Source organism: Hylobates moloch, unplaced genomic scaffold (assembly GCF_009828535.3).
Source record: "Hylobates moloch isolate HMO894 unplaced genomic scaffold, HMol_V3 SCAFFOLD_5, whole genome shotgun sequence".
NCBI classification, from domain to species: domain Eukaryota; kingdom Metazoa; phylum Chordata; class Mammalia; order Primates; family Hylobatidae; genus Hylobates; species Hylobates moloch.
The window spans coordinates 55,550,129-55,575,809 of record NW_026652280.1 but is presented as its reverse complement, the minus strand read 5'-3'; the positions used below and the strand labels follow the sequence as shown (position 1 = coordinate 55,575,809).

Genomic DNA, 25,681 nt, shown 5'->3' with positions numbered 1-25,681 from the left:
AAAGCACAGCTAATGATAGCATCTAAAACAGCTTGCACATACAGTCCATTATAGTAGGAACTCAGTTATTTTCCCTTGATAATTAGCATTGATTTGCTGGCACAGGAAGAGAAAGCTGGAGGCTTTTGAGAACTCTGGGCTCCACCTTGCAGCAAGCCTGTGTCTGATGGAGCTCTAGTGGGTGGGTGGGTAGTAGAGAAAGCACTAGCCAATAGTCCAGCAGCGTGTTAACCGTGTAAGAGAAGGGTCAAGAGTGTCATTTGCCACCTTAAGAGACCAAGCAAATTATTATAAAATGCAACAAGTTCCCGGGTTCATGGTCCTTCAGGAATATTGGCCTCTGTCATTAGGTTAGGAATAGCTAGTAATCATGAAATATTTTAGGGACCGCTTTCCTCTTATCTGTTGCCCTGATTTGCTTTAGTTATTTTAATAATGGAGAGAAATTGAGCCTCTTAATACTTTTAATGGGTGTATTATATTACTTTTTCCCTTAACAATTTAAAATAGTTTAAATATACAAAAGTGCAGCATATTATAAACAAATATAGATGTCCTTCCATACCCAGAATTATGTTTTGAAAAATGTTAACATTTATAAACATTTGCCATGTTAACTTCTGATATCTTTAGAGAGGTAAGACATTACAGATAACATTAAACTTCCCTTTCAGCCCAGCATGATTACATTTTTCTCTTTCCCTCTCCATAGGCCACCAGTGTCATCAAGCTGGTATATGTCTTTTCCATCCATATGTTATGCTTCTGTTGCATATTTTTAACCAATAACAACATACAGGTTTCTGTTTTCAAATTAGCATGATAAATATCCTTTGCAGTTTGTATTTTTCACCCGATTTTTAAGTTTTGAAGTCGACTCATGTTGATCTATGTTATAAAACAAGTATAATCATTTTAACGTCTAAATCAAGTGTTTTGTTGTATAAATATATGATATACTTAGTCATTATGGGTAACCATTTAGGTGGGTTCTATTTTCTTAGGACCTTAACAGTGCTATAGTGCAGCAGTCCCCAACCTTTTCGGCACCAGGGACTGGTTTCGTGGGCGACAATTTTTCTAAGGGTGCGGGGGATTGTGGGGGATGGTTTTGGGATGAAACTGTTCCACCTCAGATCATCAGGCATTAGATTCTCATAAGAAGTGCACACAACCTAGACCCCCCACGTGCACAGTTCACAGTAGGGTTCGTGTTCCTAGGAGAATCTAATACTGCTGCTGATCTGACAGGAGGTGGAGCGCAGGTGGTAATGCTTGCTCGCCTGCTGCTCACCTCCTGCTGTGTGGCCCAGTTCCTAACAGGCCATGGGCTCTGCGACCCAGGGGTTGGGAACCCCTGCTTTAGTGAACATCTTTATACACGTTTTTATGCACACGTGTAAAACATTGCTGGGGTATATGTCTAGTTGTGGAATTGTTTGGTCTAAGGATCAATGATACTATACGTTGGCAAATCTCTCTCCAAGAGTTTTTACAGGGGCTTATAGTTTTCTGTCCTGTATATGATATGATATAATTTAAGATGTAAAAAGACTCCAAAAGAAGAAATGAATATACCTTGTATATTTACACAGTGTAAATAAGGGGTGTGCCTAATGACATTTAGGGTCCTGGGGTTTTTTCAATTAGCTAGTCCTTTATTGAACATTTCCTGTGTACTGAAGCATTGTGGAAGTTTCTGGAGCAATTTGAGAGCAGATACCATGACTCTCATAAAAATGTCTGTGTTCAGTGCCTGCAGAGCAGTACATCTTGGGGATAAAATCAATGAAACTATGTGGAAGAAATAAGGTCTGGTCCCTACTCACAAGAAATTTAGAGTCTAGCTAGGATTATATAACATACACATATGAAAGGTATACATTAATGAATCAGACTAAGTAGTTGAAAATAATGTAATTCGTAGAAGTAGCTTGAAAATTAAGTTGAAGCAGTATATGTTGAAAAAAGAATGAAATAAAAAACTACCCAGTGAGCTGGGTGTGGTGGGTATGTGCCTGTAGTCCCAGCTATTTGGGAGTCTGAGGTGGGAGGATTGCTTAAGCTGGAGACTTCGAGGCTGCAGTGAGCCATGATTGTGCCACTGCACTCCAGCCTGGGTGACAGAGCAAGATCCCATCTCTAAAAACAAAAAAAACTACTCAGTGACACCATTCTTTTTTCCCTACCCCTCCTTTCCCCATCTTAGAATTAAACATTGAGAGAATCAAGTTATTAGAGCATTCAGCAACAGAAAAATACAATTAAAGGGATAGGAACAACTCAGGGTTTTCTGATCATGAACCAGGTTGGAGACACTGAGGCCAGATGCCCCATGGGAGGCAGGGCACTCTACATGTGTCTTGAAGCCCTTCCCTTCTGCCGCTTGGGCTGTAGTTGCTCAACACAAGGCTGCAAGTGTGTGTTTCCTGCTATCCCATATTCAGAGCTTTCACACATTTCATGAAGCATCTCATATTGAGAGCTCACTGAAGTCTCTTACTGCACCATTAACTATTCAATCCATAAAGTCCCTGAGCAAAGGCACATGGGAAGATGAAGGTTTGCCACCAGGGCAGTTCTTGGGATGGAGAAAATCTCAGGGGTATGGTATTAAGCTCATTCACAGCAGGCTCAGGAGTGAAGAAGTAGTTTTGCATCTGCAAAGGGTTTCTCTTAATTCCTACCAGCTCAAACATTTATCCTTGCACAGGCAGGGCAGCATTTTAACTTCTTGCCAAAAGTCTCTTTACCACCATGGATTGGATTTTTCACCTATGGGAATTAAACTTCTATAATGGCAGTTGGCTGAAAGAGCATTTGTGTGTGTGTGTGTTTAATAACCAGTTTTGTTAGAGCCATAGTGCAACCCGGGAACATTGGTTTCTTTCTCTGTACACAGCACACAGCACAGGGGCAGGTTACAGAGAGGACATCATGGAAAAAGTCAGACTCTTTCTAGGATTTGAATCGGGAGTCTGAAGAGGAGAGGGGTGGATGTGCAGAGGCTGCCAGGCAAGGATCAGTGATGTGGGGTGGTTAAGGGCTTGCACGTTTGCTGAGCTGGACCAGAGAACCTGCTTGGAAGAAGTGAGAAGCCATGCTAGCAAAGGCCAGGTGCCTGCAGGGGCTCAGAGCCTGGCAGTTGCATTAGTTTGCTGTGGTGCACAGTGCAAAGAGGTGGCTGGTCAAGGACCAGTGGCATGGTGAAGTGTCTCCAGGGTGCACCGCTTTTGTGGCAGTTTAGTGTGGACAGAGTCTGGGCTGGCTCTGTGTAGCAAGCCTGTCATGAGAGGTGAGGACCGAGGTGGAGGTTGGTGTGACAGGAACAAGGAAAGGGAAGAACATAGAGCAGGAACACAGGAGAACAAAGAAAGGTCAGGACCATCAGCCTCCAAAGGCCACTGAGGATGAGGGGCCATCCACTGGAATGGAAAACGAAGACATACCTTTGGGGAAAGGATCTTAAATTCGGTTTAACAGAGCAGGCCTTCAGCAAATACAAGAATTCTTAATTTCAGGTAGGAAGATACTAGCAGTGTCTTCTAATATTTGTTTTCGGAAAGATTTATGTCATTTTAGTTCACACAACTCTGTCTGCCAGCATCATTAACTTACCTAACTTGTTTAGAAACAAAAATGCTAACAGCACCACTGAGACCTTGCTAGTCTAAGTGTGGTTTGGAGACCATTGGCATCAGCACCATTTAGGCACTTGTTAGAATATAGAGTCTCCGGGCAAGGTGCGGTGGCTCACACCTGTAATCCCAGCACTTTGGGAGGCCAAGGCAGGCGGATCACATGAGGTTAGAAGTTTGAGACCAGCCTGGCCAACATGGCGAAACCCTGTCTCTACTAAAAATACAAAAATTAGCCAGACACGGTGGCACATGCCTGTAGTCTCAGCTCTTTGGGAGGCTGAGGCAGGAGAATTACCTGAACCCGGGAGGTGGAGGTAGCAGTGAGTCAAGATCATGCCACTGCACTCCAGCCTGGGTGACAGAGTAAGACTCTGTCTCCAAAAAAAAAAAAGAATGTAGCGTCTCCAACCCCAGCCCACCTGAGTGAGAATCTGCATTTTAACAAAGGGGGCTGGGGGGATTTGTGTGCAAAGCAAAGTATAAGGCACTCTGCTCTAACACACTGCCTTCCTATGGCTTAAAAATAAAATTATAACTTAAAATATTATGGCATATTCAGTTTTGTTTTCTGAAAGGCTGTAATAAATACCCAAAATACCATTTTAAAAGTGCTTATACGATCAGTTATAGAATTGATGATTTAGCAAGAAATACATAGTTTTCACTGTCTGTATTTCTACTCTGGAGCGTAAACTCCATGGGAAGGGCCTCATTCCACTGCCTGCAATGGAGTTGGCACACACAGGTGCTCAAAAAAATTTGTGAAATTTTGTACAAGTAAATAGATGAAATTTAATTATATATTGATGCTTTAAATTACTTCTTCTGTGTGCACATTTTAGAACTATGCCTTATGTTGATCAAATTAAAAACTTTAAATTATAAAGATAAATGCTTATTCATTGATAAAGTAGAAGGAAAGAAAAGTACATATATAGAAAAATCACCCTTTACTCCCACTACTTATAGATAACATTTTAGGGTACTTCCTTCTGTGAAAAAAAAAATATATATATTTTTTGAGAGAGGGATATATATATATTTGAGATATATATATATATCTATTTTTGAGAGATATATATATATATATATATTTTTTTTTTTTTTTTTTTTGAGACGGAGTCTCGCTCTGTCGCCCAGGCTGGAGTGCAACGGCACAATCTCTGCTCACTGCAAGCTCCGCCTCCCAGGTTCACGCCATTCTCCTGTCTCAGCCTCCCGAGTAGCTGGGACTACAGGCGCCCACCACCACGCCTAGCTAATTTTTTTGTATTTTTAGTAGAGATGGGGTTTCACTGTTAGCCAGGAAGGTCTTGATCTCCTGACCTTGTGATCCACCCGCCTTGGCCTCCCAAAGTGCTGGGATTACAGGCATGAGCCACGAGCCACTGTGCCCAGCCTGTGAATATTTTTACATAGTTTGTCCTACTACACATCTTACTTGTATCCTGCCTTTTCCATTTATCATCATGATACAGTAACTAGTTTATTGTATGTGCCAAGCTTCAGACTAGACATTTGAGATACTTTTCTTGTTTACTGATTATATCCACATAAGGCAGTATAATTACATCACATTTTCACATGAGGAAATGCAAGTTGAGAGTTTGTCTATCTTGCTAATAGTCATAGATTTAGTCCAGGATCAACTTGAGATTTTAACTTGGTAGCGTTTTCTAGAGCCTGTGCTTTTTCCAGCACACCAGAGTAAGCATTTCCTAAGTTATGACTTTTTGTTATAAAATAATATTTTGCTAGGTGAATATGTTTAATTTGGCTAATAGTCTCTATTCCTCAATATTCTAGTTACTCTTGTTTCTCAATGCTGCCTTTAATACTATTATGAATGTTTTTGCATAGAAATTTTTTCTATATTCTTCCTGGGATAGATTCTTAGAAACATTTTTAAGTCTCTTGAAATGTAGAGAACTTTCCAAAAGATTTGCACCAATTTTCATTCCCACCACTCACTGTAAGTATTATATTGTATATTTGAATGCATATAGACAAAGCAATATGCTTTTTTCATGCTTCCACAGAAAAAATACATTTAAATGTATTTTATTTTTGCTTCAAACAATATGACTTTTGTTTCACTTAATTTAATTGACTTTTGTTACTGAAATACTTAGCTTTCCCTGAATATCAGCTCTATAGTACATAGAATGTTAGCATGACATTCATATTCTGCCCTGCTCAAAACTTTAATATAATTCACAGTTTCTTAAGAAGATGTACATTTACATTGATATATATTTCTTTTTTTTTCTTTTTTTGTGATGGAGTCTCACTCGGTCACACAGGCTGGAATGCAGTGGTGCAATCTCCACTTACTGCAACCTCTGCCTCATGGGGTCAAGTGATTCTCCTGCCTCAGCCTCCCAAGTAGCTGGGATTATAGGTGCCCGCCACCACGTCTGGCTAATTTTTGTATTTTTGGTAGAGATGGGGTTTCACCATGTTGGCCAGGCTGGTCTCGAACTCCTCGCCTCAAGTGATCCACCCGCCTCAGCCTCCCAAAGTGCTGGGATTACAGACATGAGCCACCGTGCATGGCCAACATTGATATATATTTCTTAATATCAGAATTCTTCATAAACTGTGGGGGTTTTATGGTTATACAACCCAGTTATTCAACTTTAATGTGTATTTAATACCACTTCTTCTCAAAAATCATAAGATGTCATTCTTAGACTATTGTATAGTGTTTCTTTCTTTCCTTTTCTCCCTCCCTTTCTTTTTTCCTCCTTCCTTCCCTTTCTGCCTTCCTCCCTCCCTTTATTTCTTTTTGGTAGCAGGAAAGCAGATGACATACAGAGAGGAAAACATATGCTTGTAACAACAAACTGACCTTTACTTGTATATAGCTTACTTTGATACTTTAGTAAAACTTTTGAAGAAGGAAGTATCTCCTACTGCTAATATTTGAAGTCATAACAGATCATTATAAAATATAACAGCTCTGTATTGAAGACAGTTTCATAGAGGAGATAACAAAAATATATGAACCTGATGTGAGTATTACACATTGTATGCCTGTATCAAAATATTTTATGTGCCCCATAAATATATACACCTATGTACTCATAAAAATTGAAAATTAAACATTAAAAAAGTATATGAAAGAAGGAACACCGTCTTATTCGTTTAGCCATGTTTATTTTATACATGGCATGTTTATTTGTAGTATAGCTTTCTCAAATATAATCGCAATTGCTTTAATATGGCAAAAATGCATTCTGTTATTAAAACAGAGCCTCTTATAGGTAGGTGTTATCTATTATATGTATGATTTTTGTGGTCTAATAGTGCCTTTACTAGAATGGAAATTTAAAAATAGCATTATAGTTTAATAATTTGTGTGTGAGACTAATAAACCAGCAAATTTGGAAAACAGATACACGTGTGTGCCTTCCAAAATGTGTTATGACGTTTTGCCATTTTGAAATACTTGATAAACTATAGGACGCTAATATATAATTGCATAAGCAGTTAAGGACTCGTGAGAATGAATAAAATTTAAAATTTAAATTTTAAATACCCTATTTCTGACTTCTTTAAATAAATGAGGTGTTTTTATGCCCTGCCTTTTTTTTGCATTTATGCAAGGCTGCCCATAGCCTGAAGGCAGGGGCCAGTTATGCCTGTATGAGTAGGAAATTAAAGGCCTTTACTATTCTGATTTGAAATTTTGAAAGAAGGACATGGTAAATATTGGAGATAAATGTATATTTTTGGTTAAAACATGTAACTTTTTTTTCCTATCTCTATTCTTCTGAAATAGAATTAGTTTTATATAGCTTTGAGAAAATATTGCTTTCTTTTTGTGCACTCTGCTCCTGTTCATTAAAAAATTATAAGTGCTATATTTACCTCTTAAGGTAATGTTTTCATAGGAAGTAGCACCGATTGCTGTTTTGAGGTTGTTTTTCTTAAGTGGGCTTTTCAAAGACTAGAAGTTATTTTTAGGCTGAGGTTGGCAATCAGTGTGTAGGTAGAAAAATAGATTTGTTATTTTCTATTGTAGAAATATATTCTTCGAAACACTGTATTTACATTTTAAATTGGTAAAATTTAACAATACAGTTATGGAATGAATACGTCAATACATAATTATGTAGTTCTTAAGACACGTTGGCCAACTCAAGAGAAAATTTTATAATTGTGATAGGACTCCTAGCTTAAGAAGTGGCCTTTATAATGCCACCTTTAGTACTTTTCAGCATTCTACAGGTGAACAATTCAAGAACTATATTTGTAAAATAATGTTTTAAAGAGAGCCAACAGTAAAGGCAGGAAATCATTTAAAAGATTTTGTATGTTCCAGAGACTACTCAAATATTAATCCTGTTGACTACTCAAATATTAATCCTGTTTTCAGGAGTAACTTCGTAGGCATGGAAAAGATTTTTATTTATTTAGACCAATTCATTATTTATTAACTTCATTCAATAAATAGTTGCATTGTACCTACTACATGCCAGGCACTATTTTAGTGAGTTTTTTCACTCAGTAAATCAGCTCTATAACATGGAAAGAAATGGGAACAATTTCACCTATCTCATAGCCACCTTAAATAGCTCAGCATAGATAGTTTTCTGTTCATTTGCTTCTCAGGCTGTTCACTCACTCACTCATTCACTCATTCATTTGCTTATTCATCAAGTACCCATTGAGGGCATTCTGGGTGCTGAACCCTGTGCTAGGTAGGCACTGTGTGGGTGTGAGTTGTGTTCTGAAGGGTGAAGGCTGAGGATCTTGAGAGCCCAGAGGAGGGATCCAGCCCGACCCAAGGGACCAGGAAGAGTGGTCTGGAACCAGCACCTTTTGGACCTAGGCTAGAGGCTGAGCAGGAACCATTGAGGAGAGAGGCAGGTGGTCAGTGGCCCAGGCAGGAACCCCCACACCCAAGCCCCAACATTTTTATTTTGTTTTGAGAAATGTATGGGATTAAAGTAATAACTGGAAAGGAAATAAATGGAAACATGGAATGGAAACATTTCCTATTTTCCCTATTGTCATCTGAAGACAAACTTAATTTTTATGTTGCTACTTTCTCTCCTAAATATCCCCTTACTAAATAGTCTGTCAATTAGACTGGGTAGTCCTAACTCAAGAAAGCATTTGGCAATTAAAAGATGGGGTACTCAGGGTCTGACTGTTTTCCTTGGCCTTCATTTGGCTTTCTCTCTCTTTTCTCCCCTCCTTCTTCCCAGGCCTGGCTGGCTGGTGCCTGGACACCATTTGGGGCTCTGAGAGGGTTGTGGCTGCCAGCCCCCAGTCACCAATGCCTGGTCAGGCACTCGTATCCCCTGTCCTGTTCACCATTTCTCCTTTCTCATTGTTCTCATAATTTGTCCTGCTTAAAACTCCTAGGTTCTAAGGGACACCCCTGCATTGCTTGCCTTTCCTTTGCTAGACACCTGAGAGAGGCTAAAAAGCGAAATGTGGCCTGGTGCAGTGGCTTATGCCTATGATCCCAACACTTTGGGAGGCCAAGGCGGGTGGATCACTTGAGGTCAGGAGTTCAAGGCCAGCTTGGACAACATGGCGGAATCCTGTCTCTACTAAAAATACAGAAATTAGCCAGACATGGTGGCCCATGCCTGTAGTCCCAACTACTTGGGAGGTAGGAGGATGGCTTGAGCCTGGGAGGTCAAGGCTGCAGTGAGCTGAGATTGTACCACTGCACTCCAGTCTGGGTGACAAAGCAAGACCCTGTCTCAAAAAAAAAAAAAAAAAAAAAAGTGGGCCAGCCACCGTGGCTCATGCCTATAATCCCAGCCCTTTGGGAGGCTGAGCAGGGTGGATCACCTGAGGTCAGGAGTTCGAGACCAGCCTGACCAACATAGTGAAACCCTGTCTCTACTAAAAATACACAGTTAGCCGGGTGTGGTGGCGGGTGCCTGTAATCCCAGCTACTCAGGAGGTTGAGGCAGGAGAATTGCTTGAACCTGGGATGCGAAAGTTGCAGTGAGCTGAGATCATGCCATTGTACTCTAGCCTGGGCAACAAGAGCAAAACTCCATCGTGAATTCTTTTTGTCATTTTTTTGAATTGTCTGTTTTTTAATTATTTCATGATGAGTGATGCATTCTTCATGTAGTGTGTGCTAGAAACACATCAGTCGGAGCAATAGTCCATAGGAATTAAGGGTCAAAGGCCCGGTTATTATCGTTGTTAGGGTACCTCTTAGAGAGCGGCTCATTAATGATCTACCTGTAGATAATTACTACCTCAGGCTGTAGGAATGGACTGTCCAGCCTCCTGCTTATTCTTCCCTTCCATGGGGAGGAAACCCAGAGTCGACTGGCCCCGAAAGTCTTCCCATCCCCTGCCTGCTACAGGCTAACAGCTTCACTGATCTTGGTGAATTTCATGGCTTCTCAGCACCAGCCAGTGTATTACAGTCTTTTTGCTGATAAGATGCAAGGCCGTATCACAAGCAGTTAACAAAAATAATCAGAAACTGCAGTGGCTGTAAATGCAAACATCGCTGTACACACAGGGGCCGTGCCCTCTGGGGATGGGTACCCCTCCAGGCCTGAGGTGCCCCTGACCTGCAGGGATATCTGGGGTGAGCTGGTGGTGGCTACAGACTCCCATATTCTCCAAAAGGGTGGGCACATGATAAAAACAAGTCTGAACAGAAGACTGGACCTATTCCAAACATTTGTAAATCAAACACTCATAAACTAAATGGCTGGGGTGATCAGTGTTTTTAGAGGCATGCCGTCCTTTAGATTAAAAGGTCCCTAAAGGGGTCATGGTTTGAGTCATGTCTGAAAAACAAATAAAGTCTTTCCATGAATTTCCCCACAGCTATCTTCTGGTAAAGGAAATAAGCACATTTACTTTTGTTAGTGAAAGCAGTTTTACAGGTTCAGGTGATGAAGGTCTTATATCTAGTCATTTTTTGACCCTGTAAGGACAGTTCATCAGATGAAATGGGAAGTACGAATTTTGTAGGACATGGGTGGTTGGTTCACTAAACAGGCACGTATTGGCGACCTGTTAAACTCCAGATTCTGTCGTAGGTGGTCAGGACAGCAGCATGTAACAGAGATGGGGTCCCCACTCTTGGGGACTTCCATTTATTCAAACAAACAATGACACAAATATCAAATAGTAATAAGTGCTCTGCTGAGAATTAAAATATAGAGAGTGATAGGAGACATATTTATATATCTTTAAAAAGAATATTAGAGAAGATCAAAGATGGCAAGTAGCCTTTTTCAGATTTCATCAAATATGGTGTTAGGGGGCCCTCATTTGTCCACAAAAAATATGGTGACAAGGGACGATGATGTGAGTCAGAGTAAACACCATTTACTCACTTTGCGTCACTGTTTATTAGAAGGGCTGTTCGAACTTTCTAGTTGCCAAACTGGACCGTGTATGCTGTCTGAAGAGCGGGCGTTTTCTTGGTCATCTTTGCATCCCCAGCACGTAGCACTGGGCCGGCTGTGTACTCGGTGTTCAGCAAACATGTTTTGAATGAGTGAGTGGAACAAAACTAAATTCACTGGAATTTTTCCTAAAGCCCTAAGTATAGAAAAGGTCACTTTTTATTTATTTTAAACTGAGGAACATTATCCAGTCATGACTTAGATGGGTGATTTTAAAATTAAATGTCTTGCTTTAAAAAACATTTATTGCTTTTTTTAAAGAAAATTTACAATTTTCTCTTAGATAACTTTGGTGGAGCCAAGGAACAAACTGGAAAACTATAAATGATTTATTAGACTATGATCCTGAATTTTATTGTTTTTGTTTGGCCTGATTTCTTACTCACCCTCCTAGTTATTTGGCTTGGATGGAGTTGATGTTTTAACCCTTCCGGGAGCAGGCTCAGTGTCAGCTGTGTGCTATGGGAAACGACTGAGAATTGGAAATTTATCATGGATCCTTAGAAGATGTGGCGCAGTGGAGTGTGCAGGGCATGGAGTTGGACCTGGGTGACTACTTGTCTCTCAGGCCTGTTGGGAGGAGGAGACCTCATGAATGAGATAGAGCCACTGGTATTACTGTGGGAGTGATTTAACTTTTTAGGAAAACCACAGGTAATGAGTTTGATTTTATAATCTGATTTGTAGCAGGATTCAAAAAGGGACATTCCACAGATGCTGTCAAATCATATATGAGATCTCTAAGGATGCTATCTGTAATATATAAAGGAAGCATTGAGAGGACTTTTTTTTTTACATGGAAATGAAATAACCACTTCTTTTTATTATTATTATTATACTTTAGGTTTTAGGGTACATGTGCACAATGTGCAGGTTTGTTACATATGTATCCATGTGCCATGTTGTTTTGCTGCACCCATTAACTCGTCATTTAGCATTGGGTATATCTCCTAATGCTGTCCCTCCCCCCTCCCCCCACTCCACAACAGTCCCCGGAGTGTGATGTTCCCCTTCCTGTGTCCATGAGTTCTCATTGTTCAATTCCCACCTATGAGTGAGAACATGCGGTGTTTGGTTTTTTAAAGTAAGATGCTTTCAGAATAAATCAGGCATTTTCCTTTTGAAAAATATTCTTAATAACAATATGAATCATGTCAAGAAAAACCCTTCAAATAAACCATTTCCCATTTTATTTTCCTTGGCCACCATCTGAGGGAATAGGTTGCTTGTCTTCTTAGACCTTTGATGTAGAGTTTTCCATTTATCACTTCCAAGACACCTTTCCCTTTTCTACAAATGGAAGATGCTCTGTTTAATAAACCGTTGAATGAATGCCACATGAACAAGGTGCTGAAGACATCACTGTTCTTCCTTCCTGTCATAATATGAGTAGAGACAAGTCTTTCTCTTTAGTTGGTGAGTGATATCAAAGCTTTTGTGTTCTGTGGCACTGGCTGACAGATATTCCTTTCTCTGTGATTGCTGCAACATCTTTGAATTAAGGTTGAGGCCTCCAAGTTGCTCCTATAATAGTTTCCCGTGTCTGAATGGTGTTACAAAGTAAGTTCAACAAATTTGGAAAACATAGCTCATTGCAGAAGCAATAAATTAATCTTATCTATTGATTGAGCACTTGAGATATAGAACAGTAAAAATGAGCTGACAGTCCAGGAACCACAAGTACAGACTGCTTGGGGGCTACATTCAGACCATCAGTCTCCTGTAAAATTGGAACATTTCAAGGCTTTATTTAGTGCTAACTTTTACGTGTTCAAAGCACATATTTTTAGTTTTTAAGTCAGCCCTTATCAGATTATCAGACTCCTTTTTATAAAACCCCTTTTTGTTTTTCTTGGCACAGTGGGGAGGAGTTAGCTAAGTAGAGAGATTTCACAATTAAAAAGGAAAAAACAACTTTTTAAATAAGAGAATGAGCAAAAGTGGCTTTTTCCCCCCTTTTTTAAAGTTTGAAAGGGATGCATTAAAAATCTTATTTATACTACTTATATGGATAATATAAAAAGTGATCCTCAAATCACTTGTATTTGTTTTCGGAAAAAAATGCAGAAGACTGTCTTGGGGGGTAACCTCATACAAGTGAGGACTGTTCTCTACTTCTTGTGGGTTCAGTTCACTGCCAGCCCTGTGCTAAGGGTGCCCTGGGCCACAGCTGGGCACTGCGAGGCTTCAGCTTGCCACTCAGTGAATCACTCATTCCCACATAAGCAGGATTTGGCTATCTTGTATTGAATCGCCCCATTATTCTGTTTGGTTGGCTGGATGATATATTCCGTTAAGAAAATTGTATCAAAGCCACAACCGAACCACAGGGATGTAGAACAAGTAAATCACCTTAAATGATGCATTTTTCTCTTTAAAAGGAGCGTAAATGTAGGAAGTGTCTGTGGTGACAACTTGAAAACAGAGATGATTAGAGCAGTTTCAGTCGTGACTGTTCAACCTCCCTGCCGTACACACACTTTGCACTGAAGAAGACCCCCTTGATCTTCTTGCCCCTCACAACAGTTTTTTTCATTTTTTATTGTCTGCATGTTTTGAAAAGTGTACACAGAACTTTTGTTTTCACATTAAATTCTATCAAAAAACATTTTTAGGTCATGGTAATATTCCATCTGGTTATTTATGAGTCATTTATTCTATTGTAGAAAGTTTTTTCAATTAATTTTTTAAATTGTGGTAAAATATACATAACAAAATGTGTCATCTTATCCATTTTTCAAGTTTACAGTTCAGTCATGTTAAGTACATGTACACTGTTTTGCAACCAATCTGCAGAACTCTTTTTCATCTTGCAAAACTCCAACTCTGTACCCATTAAACAACAGCTCCCCATTCCTTTCCCCACCTCCAGCCTCTGACAACCACTGTTGTGCTTTCTGTCTCTATGAATTTGACTATGATAGGTACTTCATAGAAGTGGAATCATACAGTATTAATCTTTTTGTGACTGGCTTGTTTCACTTAGGATTATGTCCACAAGTTTCATGCATTTTGTCACATGTATCAGAATTTTCTTTTTTTTTTTAAGGCTGAATGATACTCCATTGTATGTATATCACATTTTGTTTATCCATTCATCTGTCCGTGGGCACTTGAGTTGCTTCCACCTTTTGGCTGTTGTGGATAATGCTGGTATGAACGTGGGTGTACAACTATCTGTTTGAGTCCCTGCTTTCAATTCTTTTGTGTATATGCCTAGAAGTGGAATTGCTAGATCGTATGGTAATTCTCTTTTTTGAGAAACTGCCTGTAGTTTTCCATAGTGGCTGCACCACCTTATACTCCCACCAATGGTATGCAAAGGTTCCAGTTTCTCCACATCCTTTCTAACACTTATTTTGTTTTATTTTTGATAGTAGCTGTCCTAGTGGGTGTGAGGTAGTGTCTCATTGTGGCTTTGATTTGCATTTCCCTAGTGATTAGTGATGTTGAGCTTCTGTTCATGTGCTTATGTAGCCATTTGTATATCTTCTTTTGGAGAAATGTCTATTCAAGTTCTTTCCCCAGTTTTTAATTAGGTTGTTCGTTTTTTGTTGTTGCTGAGTTGTAGGAGCTCTATATATTCTGGATATTAACCCCTTATCAGATATATGATTTGCAAATATTTTCTCTAGTTCCATAGGTTGGTTGCCTTTTCACTCTGCTGATTATGTTCTGTGACGCACAGAAGTTTTAAATTTTGATGTAGTTCAATTTATATACTTTTATTACCTGTACTTTTGGTGTCGTGTCTAAGAAATTGTTGCCAAATGCAGTGTCATAAAGCTTTTTCCAATGGTCTATTAAAACCCAGTTTTTCTCTATTCTGGATAATGTTGCAACAAACAGCTCCATGCATGTAGTTTTCTTTTCTTGGCATTGTTTTACTCTTCTTTCAGAAGGAAAGATGAAATACCAAACGAGTTTGTCTTCTTAAAGCCCATTTTTGATGATAACAAGGAGAGCAGAGGATATCACTTATCCTTTTGGCAAAAATTGTGTTTCTGAAGGCGAGGCCTGAGGCATTAGAGAAGCATTCAGTGTTGCCCTTTTTGCTAATTGTACACAGTTAACTCCAGTGGTCCCCTGGGTCTGTGATTTTTAAACAGCATGGGTCCCAGAAAAGCAGAGCTTCCATTAAGAGCAGCAGGGGTGAGTACATGCAGTTTTTTCTTCAACCCTCAGATCTCAGGTCTCAGGGCTGCAGTGAAAGACGTGGATGACAGCTGTGGGCTGATTAGATTCAGATGGCCCCGTGCTTCATTTATAATCCCCAGGAGTCCAAACCCCCTACACATTTGAAGGGGATAAAAGTATTTTGGAAAATTCTAAGAACTAAACATTAAATAAGTTTAGAACGTTTTCAGAAAAATGAAAGACAAAAAATTCCAGCTGTTCACTACTTTGGGCAGTAAAATTGCATTTAAAGAAACATACTCAGGGACTGTTTTACAGTAGTGATGCCCGCTTACCTAAGTGAAAAATGTTCCTTTGAGAATCAGATATATACATTCTCTTTCACTGTGTTTCAGGAAATAAAATCTTCATCAGTCCAATTTTTAATATCTTGGAGAGACCCTAAAAAAAATTTCCAAGGCAATGTTGGTGAATATCAGAATGAGGATCAATTGCTTCCTTTCATTCACAACAGGTTTTCTACCTGTTGTGACTCATACAGAGAGAAGATTTTAGAGCCGTTTTATTACTGATGGTTCATTTTAAAAAAGCAAATGCAGTGAACATAAGAGGCCCTCTCATGAAAGGATTCCAAAAGACACATTATCTTTTGTAGAACATATGTATGTTTGTTTTTTAATTTTTTTTTTTAGAGACAGGGTCTCACTGTGTTGCCCAGGCTGGTTTGGAACTCCTAGTCTCAAGCAATCCTCCTGCCTCAGCTTCCCAAAGTGCTGGGATTATAGGTGTGAGCCATCATGCCTAGCCTTGTTTTTTAACTTTTTATTTTGGAAAATTTATACATCTTGAAAAGTACATAGAATCATTTAATGAATTCTGATGTTTTTGTCACTCAGCTTCAATAATTATCAAGTCACGGCCAGTCTTGCTTTATCTGTCTTCTGTTCCCTTTTAATCTCTTTGCCCCAAATTATTTTGAAACAAATCCCAGTCAACATATCATTTTTATCTGTAATTACTTTCATATATCCCTCTAAAAAGTAGAAAATCCTTTAAAATACAGCCACAGTACCATTGCACACCGAAAAAAAGAATACTAATTTATTAGTATAATCAAATAGTCCTCAATGATCATTTATCTGATTGTTTTTCTTTTTAATATTTTTCTCTTTGTCATAAGGAAAAACTTACATACAGTAAAGAACTTTTACAGTATAAACATCAATGTAACTATTATCCAGGTAAAGTTATCAGGCATTTTCAACACTCCAGTGCCCTCCTTTGGGCTCCTTCTCAAATGGATATTCCCCCAGAGGTAGCCACTGTTCAGACTAGAACATTAGAAGTCATCATTAGAAGTCAGAATAGTGGTTTTGGATTTCATATACACGGACTCATCTAGGATATACTCTTTTGTGTCTAGCTTCTTTCACTCAACATTATTGCTTACGAGATTAATTCCTGTTATTGCATTGAGTGAATATGCTGCAATACTAGATCTGTTCTACTGTGATGGATGCTTGAATTATTTCCACTTTGAGGCTAGTATGAATAACACTGCTATTAACATGGTGTATGTGTCTTTTGGGGGAGCATAATCATTCATTTCTGTTGTGAAAATTACTGGTTTACCCAGTAGTCCCATGATTGGGGTATATACCCTAATGAATATGAATTGTTCTGCCATAAAGGCACATGCATGTGTATGTTCATCACAGCACTATTCACAATAGCAAAGACATAGAATCAAACTAAATATCCATCAGTTGGAGACTGGATAAAGAAAATGTGGTACATATACTGTGGAATACTATGCAGCCATAAAAAAGAATGAGATCATGTCCTTTGCAGGAACATGGATGGGGCTGGAGGCCATTAGCGTAAGCAAACCAATGCAGGAACAGAAAACCAAATACTCCATGTCCTCACTTATAAGTGGGAGCTAAACACTGAGTACACTTGAACACGAAGAAGGGACCAACAAACAGCAGGGTCCACTTGAGGGTGGAGGGTAGGAAGAGGGTGAGGATCGAAAAACTACCTATTGTGTACTGTGCTTATTACCTGGGTGATGAAATCATTTGTACACCAAACACCTGTGACACACAATTTACCTATATAGCAAACCTTTACGTGTACCACTGAACCTAAAATTAAAAAAATTAATGACAACTATATGTGCATAAAATTAAACCACTGTTAAGTTCATTAGAGGCTGGATGCAATAGCTCACGCCTGTAATCCCAGCACTTTGGGAGGCAGAGGCAGGTGGATCACTTGAAGTCTGGAGTTTGAGACCAGCATGGTCGACATGGTGAAACCCCATCTCTACTAAAAATACAAAAATTAGCCGGGTGTGGTGGCATGAACCTGAGGTGCCAGCTACTCAGGAGGCTGAGACACAAGAATCACTTGAACCCGGGAGGCGAAGGCTGCAGTGAGCTGACCACTGCACTGCAGCCTGGGTGTCAGTGCGAGACTCTGTCTCAAACAAAAAAATCATTAGAACAAATAATAAAATTATCAAGTTCATAATAAAAGAAGTTACTAGGGTAGGCATATGTTTAGATTTAGTAGACACCGATAAGCGATGCAGGAGAATACTAGTTGCTCCACATCTCACTAACGCTTGATATTGTCAGTCCTTCCTGACAACCTGATGAGTATAGTGGTATCTCATTTTGGTTTTAATTTGGATTTCCCTGATAACTAATGATTTTCAGCACTTTTTAATATGTTTATTGACTTTTGAATACCCTCATTTGTGAAGTGCCTATTTAAGATTTTGGCCATCTTTTTAGTAAGCTTTCAGTCTTTTACTGATTCCTGGAAGTTTTTAATGTATCCTGAAGATGAGCTCTTAGCTGGATATGTGTATTGCAAATATCTTCTCCCAGTCTGTGGTTTGCTTTTTCCAATCTCTTATGACTGAACAGAAATTCTTAATTTTAATTGTCTTGATGTCTGGTCAAGTAAGCATCTAGCTTTGTTGCTGTTCTTCAGATTTGATTTGGCTATTCTAAATTATTTACTTTTCCATATAAATTTGTTTAATTTTTTAAAAAACTTTTAAGTTCAGAGGTACATGTGCAGGTTTGTTACACAGATAAACTTATGTCATGGAGATTTGTTGTACAGATTATTTCATCACCCAGGTATTAAGCCTAGTACTAATTTTTTATTTTTTCCAGTCCTCTGCCTCCTCCCACCCTCCATCCTCAAGTAGGCCTCAGTGTCTGTTGTTCCCCTCTATGTGTCCATATGTTCTCAACACTTAGCTCCCACTTACAGGTCAGAGCATTCAGTGTTTGGTTTTCTGTTCCTGCATTAGTTTGCTAAGGATAATGGCCTCCAGCTCTATCTGTGTCCCTGCAAAGGACATGATCTTGTTCCTTTTTATGGTTGCATAGTATTCAATTGTATACATGTACCACATTTTCTTTATTCAGTCTATCATTGATGGGCATTTTGGTTGATTCCATGTCTTTGCTAGTGTGAATAGTGCTGCAGTGAACATACATGTGCATGTGTCTTTATAACGGAACAATTTATAGTTTTTTGGGTATATACCCAGTAACAGGATTCCTGGGTTGAATGGTATATTAGTTTGTTTTCACGCTGCTGATAAAGATATACCCAAGACTGAGACTGGGTAATTTATAAAGGAAAGAGGTTTAATTAACTCACAGTTCCACATGGCTGGGGAGGCCTCACAATCATGGCAGAAGGCAAAGGAGGAGCAAAGCCATGTCCTGCATGGCAACAGGCAAAGAGAGAATGAGAGCCAGGTGAAAGGGGAAATGCCTTATAAAACAATCAGCTCTCATGAGGCTTATTCACTACCGTCCCCCATGATTCAATTATTTCCCACCAGCTCCCTCCCACAACACTTGGGAATTATGGGAGCTACAATTCAAGGTGAGATTTGGGTGGGGACACAGCCAAACCATATCAAATAGTATTTCTGCCTCTAGGTCTTTGAGGAATTGCCACACTGTCTTCCACAATGGTTGAACTAATTTATACTCCCACCAACAGTGTAAGAGTGTTCCTTTTTCTGCACAACGTTGCCAGCATCTGTTGTTTTTTGACTTTTTAATAATAACCATTCTGACTGGTGTGAGATGGTATCTTATTGTGGTTTTGATTTACATTTCTGTTTTTTTTTTTTTTTGAGACGGAGTCTCGCTCTGTTGCCCAGGCTGAAGTGCAGTGGCGCGATCTCGGCTCACTGCAGCCTCTGCCTCTCAGGTTCCAGTGATTTTCCTGCCTCAGCCTCCCAGGTAGCTGGGATTATAGGCATGCCCAGCTAATTTTTGTATTTTTAGTAGAGATGGGGTTTCACCATGTTAGCCAGGCTGGTCTCGAACTCCTGACCTCAGGTGATCCGCCCGCCTCAGCCTCCCAAAGTGCTAGGATTACAGGCGTGAGCCACTGCGCCTGGCCGTATTCTTTTAAAGATAAAAAATTCAATGAGTTTGCTTTTATTCTTCCAGTTTGTATTCTGGACTATAAGATTTAAAAGTTTATTACATCCTTTTTCGTAAGCACAAAGTCCTGGGTCCCAACAAACACTGACATACTTAACTGATTGCTTTCTCACATACTATGACCCAGCAGCCTTAGAATAACAGTACCCACTTGTCCAATAAGAATATGATTACTGAAAATAGTTAAGATTTTTCTTTTGGCCACATTTTGGGGTCAGTTTTTAAGGGTATTTCACAATAGGGATATACTGTCAGATTACTATGTTGTAAAGTCTCTTGGGCTAGTTCTGCTATGGTATTATGTTACCAACTAGATTTGCTTTTAGGGACATTTAAGTCACTTTCTTTTGACTTTAGGGGTTGCATTATTAACATATAATTCAGTATTACTGTGAATAATTTTTACATTCCAAAATGAAATCTATAAAACAAGATGTACGAAAGGGAGCTTCATTTCCATCCTTGTTTCTTCTTCCCTATTCCCCTCCCTCCCCTTAATAGGTATCAATTTTGAAAAAAATGTTAGAGATTATCCTACCATTGTTTTTTCAATATCAGCAAATATTTAGTCTTCTTTTTTTTTTTTTTTTTTAAAAATAGGTTTTTCACTATGGTTTATTTCACTCGCGCCATTTTTTTGTATGTCTTTTGGTAGTTAGAAAGGTTTGTATTTGGGTTCTAATGCTTATACTCAGCCTTCACATAGCACTCCCACTCCCCTCTTGTTTGGTCTTTGTTGGTTCCAAATATGAGCAGTATTGAAATGAGCCTGGAGCCTCTTCCTCCCCCTCCATAGCACTGGTTTTGAATCAATGACCTTCGTACTCTTTGGGAGCATATCCAGATCTCCAGAATGAATGCATTTTGTGTAGAGACACATGCATGGTCCACAATTGATTAGGATGCAGATGCAGTAAGTTAACTTAGGATCACTTGCAATAAGTAAACAAACAAACAAAAAACGTGGGCTGGGTGTGGTGGCTCACACCTGTAATCCCAGCACTTTGGGAGGCCGAGGAAGGCGGATCACTTGAGGAAGGAGTTCGAGACCAGCCTGGTCAATATAGCGAAACCCTGTCTCTATTAAAAATACAATTAATTAGCTGGGCATGGTAGTGCCTGCCTGTAATCCCAGCTACTCAGGAGGCTGAGGCAGGAGAATGGCTGGAACCCAGGAGGCGGAGGTTGCAGTGAGCCGAGATTGCACAATTGCACTCCAGCCTGGGTGACAGAGTGAGACTCTGTCTAAAAAAAAAACAAACCAAGGACCAAGTGAACCATGTTAGATCGGGCTCTTCCAACAGCAAGTGATGTGCAGCCTGAGAGGACAATCACCCGTCCCGCAGTGCATTGTCACGTGCCCGATGCACCTGGGTACTGTGGGGGATGCAGACAGTTCTTCAGGGAGGGAAAATGGTTTCCTTGGGTTGTTGCTTTGGTTTTTTTCCCCCCACTTAAATGATAAGATGGTATGTGAAGTCGAAAGGGCCAGGTTAGGTACCATGAATAATTAATTGCCACAGCTCTCAGAAACCTAATTTTAGCCAAGAATAAGAAGCAGATGTGGCAACAGTAGGCCCTAGTTTCAGCTTCCTTCATTTTTCTAATGGCAAAGTGGCTAATATATGAGCAGGGAAAGGGAAAAGGAGGGAAAAGCTGCAGTACTCAGCACTTGATTGAGACGTGTCTGTTCCTGAAAGGCAGAATTCTGTGTCATCCCTTCCTTCACTGACTCGGATTTGTGGAACACCTGCTATGTGTGTAAGGTGGATATGATATATATAGTAGGGTACGGTAGGAGCCTGTACTGTTATGCCCATATAGTGCTATGGAATGAGAAAAACTAATGTGTATTTTGAGGCAGATTGTGGGGATGACAGATGCTGTAGAAGTGTACCGTTTGATCTAGGTTCATGGGTGTGAGCACTGGTTAGGGATTCCTCACAAGGGAATTGACCATCCCATTTTTTTTTCATGTGAGTTTAAGTAACCTATTAAGTGGGATAAGCAGACTATTATTAACTGTAGAATTTAGGTAGGTACTAAGTAGATGAAAAAGAAAATGGTTGCCGAAGGTTAATGTTTAAAATAGAGTCCTAGATCTCACACACACTGTCTTTCTCTGACACACACACAGTGTACCAGAAGAAAAATGAATGTGTGTACCCTTTAATTCAGTAATGCTACCTCTAGCATTTTATCCCAGGAATATATTTGGCCTTGTCTGCAAACACATATGTACAAGATGTCCATTAGGCATATGTGTGTGTATATACACACAGTCACACACATGTAAGTGTGCACCTTCTCTTTCCCATAGACACACACATACTCTCACTTTGCATATATTCTGTATTTATAGCCAGAGATTGAATAAATTGTTTCATCCCTTTTTATAGTGACCATATAGTATTTGCATAAGAAAAAATCAGTAGAATGATTTTCATTTAAGAAGGTAATTACATCTAGCTTTTCCTTTTAGTGCAATTTATAGAGATCTGGATTTTGTACTATTTTGGATTTTGAAGCAGAACATTTATATTCTTTTATTCTTTAAATTGGTATTGATTTGGTTTCATTTTTGCCTTACAACAAAATCAGATGATTACGGGGGGGGAATGGCTGACTCCTAGGGTGGCATTCCTAAGGTTCTCGGATTGATGAGTGAGTTTGTGAAGTCTGACTCAGTGAAGAGACCCTTTGATCTACTCTAGAAACTATACTGATTTTCTGTGTTGAACATTTGTAACAAGTTTTGCATTTTAAAAACGATCTAACTGGTAACTGTAGAAGATTATTTTGAAAATGAATAATAACTGTCTTTCTTTGGCCATGTTTTTGTAGTTGTCACGTTGTTTCTACCTTTTTTTTTTTTTTTTTTTTTGAGACTCACTCTCTCGCCCAGGCTGGAGTGCAGTGGCATGATCTTGGCTCAGTGCAACCTTCACCTCTTGGGTTCACGCAATTGTCCCTGCCTCAGGCTCCGCAATAGCTGGGATTACAGACACCTGCCACCACTTCCTGCTAACTTTTGTATTTTTAGCAGAGATGGGGTTTTGTCATGTTGGCTAGGCTGGTCTCCAACTCCTAATCTCAGGTAATCCACCTGCCTCAGCCTCCCAAAGTGCTGGGATTACAGGCGTGAGCCACCGGGCCTGGCCTGTTTCTACTGTCTTTATATTTACTGTGTCAACTCTTTAACAGCCACAGTTACAAAGTTTACTAAGGCAGTGTCTGTTATAATTTGACTTTTTGTTTGCCTTGCTTTGAAGAATCAGAGGCAAATTCTATCCTGGCAGATAGAGCTGTAAACCACCTTACCTCTTTAACTTCTTTATTAGGGTAATTTAATCTGCTTGATGACCTTAACTTCTTTTATCCAGTTAGAAGGATTATATGGTAATCATGATATGTCAAATGCTTTTAAAATAAAATTTTACAATGAAAATAATTTTATTTTGTGTGTGTGTGTGTGTGTGTGTGTGTGTTGTTTTTTTTTAACAGAAATCATAGCCCACTAATGAGTTTTGGAGCCAGCTTTGTCAGTTTTTTGGTAAGTTGATGTCTTAAGACCTATTGGCATGAAGGAAACAATTGTATAAAGTAATGTCTATTAGTGGCTACCAGTTGTATAGATATACTATTGTAGAAAGTCTTTTAGAGTTTAAAACTGAAATAAAGTTTTTGCCTATTACCCAATGCCTATGAAATAATCTGCCTTCCCTAATTTTAAAAATAAAATGCTTACATCTTATTTATAGGATATTATATTTTAACCAAAGTCCTTTTTAGAATAAAAATGTAATGGAAAGACCTTCAGTAATTAAAACTGCATTTGAGGTAGAAAAAAGGTCTGGGTTTGGGTAATAAAGGTTTGCTCTGAAATTATTGAGTAAATGTGGACTAGAGGTCAACTTAAATGAGCAGAGCTAAAATTTGTCAGTTAGTATTACATTTCCAAATACGAGTATTTGGGAATTGAGGAAGTAGGTTGCAGTTAGTTTTAAAGTACATTGGGCAATGTGGAAAATGGGATACTTCGATTTTTCAGAAACAGTAATAACATCACACAAGTTACTTTGAAACACATAATTTTTTTAAAAGACTATTAAAGAATTGTGTAACAGCAAGAAAAAAAAAGACATGATAGAGACTGAAAAAGAGAAAGCATTTAGATCCAAGATTGAGAAAGATGTCAGCAAATGGGCATGTCACAGCCTGGCAGTGCTCAACCACAGGTACCACGCCAGCTTCCAGTGAGAAGTTTTTATTCAAGGTATTTATTTCCTCTTATTGCCAGTTAATGCAACAAAAATGTTAAGGGCTATTGTTTGAAAGAATACATTATTCCAAACCCTAAGGAAAATGGTACTGGGTGGCGGTTGTAACATTAGTACCCCAGTGATTACAAGGGCTGCAAATGAGATATAACCAAAGGGTCTTGGCTGAGTCTGGTGGTGGAGGAGGAGGAGAAGCAAGGCCACAGCAGGGCTGAGATTTCAGCAGCTTGAGAGGAGGGTTGGGAAGAAGAGTGTGGCAGGGAGGCCTGGGCCGAGGTTTGGCTAGAATGGAAAAGTAGGTTAGAGCCATACTGAGGAAGCCTGAAAGACCAAGATGGAGCTGGTGGAATTTGATAGGAAATGAGGAGCTAGAGACAGTAGGTTCATCAGGTCGTTCCAAGAACCAGGTATCCCGCAGCAAGTCTGTCTCTGCCCCTGTAAGCCCATTCATCTCAGAAACCTCAGTTCTACTGTGTAAAAGTCACAGGTGTTCAGCAGAGATTCAGTGGATTTCCCCTACTTCGTTAAATGTGGCTTGAAAAAGTCCGCCAGGATCAGGTGCCTGGAAACAAGCTGTCATGGAATTTTTAAACATAGACAATCTAAAATGAATTCCTTATAAGTGAACCTACTGGAATTGCAGTCCCTGGAAAGACTAAAGATTTTCCAAGAGTACCTACAAGCTGTTATTTCATTAGCATTTCTGTGCAGTACTTGGCGGAGCCAGGGATCCATATGCAGGTAGAATGAACTTTTGCATTAGACACCATTGTAAAAACTGAGTTGAGCAGACCAGTCAGAAATTATAGAGAATTTTTGTTACTGTGTTTAATAACGGCAACAACAAAAATTGTAGAACAGTAATGGCAAGGACATTTATTACCATATTATTTTCATGATGATACGATAGAGGTATAGTCTTATTTCATGTTGAGATTATAGTTTCTTTAAATGAATAGATTATGCCGTAACATTGTGATTCTTTTGCTTGCAATAAATAATTTAAGTGTTTTTTTTTATTTGGGGTTTTCTTGTAATGAATTGGCTTAAATTTTCAGATACTAATTCATTTATTCATTCATTCTTTCTTTCTTGGAAGAATGCCATGATGACATTTGAGGAAGAAAAAATGCAGTTGGCATGTGATGACTTAAAAACCACAGAAAAACTGTGTGAAAGTGAAGAGGCTGGAGTAATTGAAACAATCAAGAATAAAATTAAGAAGAATGTAAGTATTGTGGCTTTAGGTTGTGGACTGTGTGCCACTTATTTAGAATATCACTTTTGTTCATTTAGAACAAAAGCCATTTGCTTGATTTTAGTGTTTAGAATATGACTGAAAAACCACTATGTTTCTTATGGTTTTTGGTTATTTAAAATGTATCTCATATAAAAACAGAAGCTGCTTTCAGTCATCCAGAGCCATTCAGTGCATGTCCTTTTGATATCTTAGAATCATTTTCTTTCATAATGGGCCGTGTGGCAAGGGCTGTTTTAATGAGGTTTTCCTATATGTAATTCAAATAGGATACGATGGCAGTTGATGAATAATAGAATTGCATTTTGGTATAATTCTGGAATTTAGCTGTTTACCAATTTTCCCCAGGCCTCACCAGCCTTTGGTTACAAATAGTCATAATACCATCAGAATCCAGTTTTCCTGATTTTGCCCTCACCATTTCAGTGCAAAAGTGCTAGGCTATGGAGAGGCATCCTCCTAGCCT

At 39.1% G+C, this 25,681-nt stretch overlaps 1 protein-coding gene across 4 annotated transcripts in view; it reads left to right on the top strand.

Annotated features, from left to right (window-relative positions):
* Window positions 1-25,681, top strand: part of TTC39C (tetratricopeptide repeat domain 39C) — a 123,167-nt gene that overhangs the window by 26,676 nt on the left and 70,810 nt on the right. For 2 of the 4 annotated variants that reach the window (XM_058438559.1, XM_058438558.1), the window contains exons 1-3: window positions 22,578-22,774; window positions 23,182-23,230; window positions 25,057-25,185. In XM_058438559.1, the coding sequence (XP_058294542.1) occupies window positions 22,599-22,774; window positions 23,182-23,230; window positions 25,057-25,185 (354 nt within the window). In that variant the 5' untranslated portion in view covers window positions 22,578-22,598. Of the gene's footprint in view, window positions 1-22,577; window positions 22,775-23,181; window positions 23,231-25,056; window positions 25,186-25,681 lie in introns of those variants that run through there. The other 2 variants (XM_032152633.2, XM_032152634.2) reach the window with 1 other exon arrangement.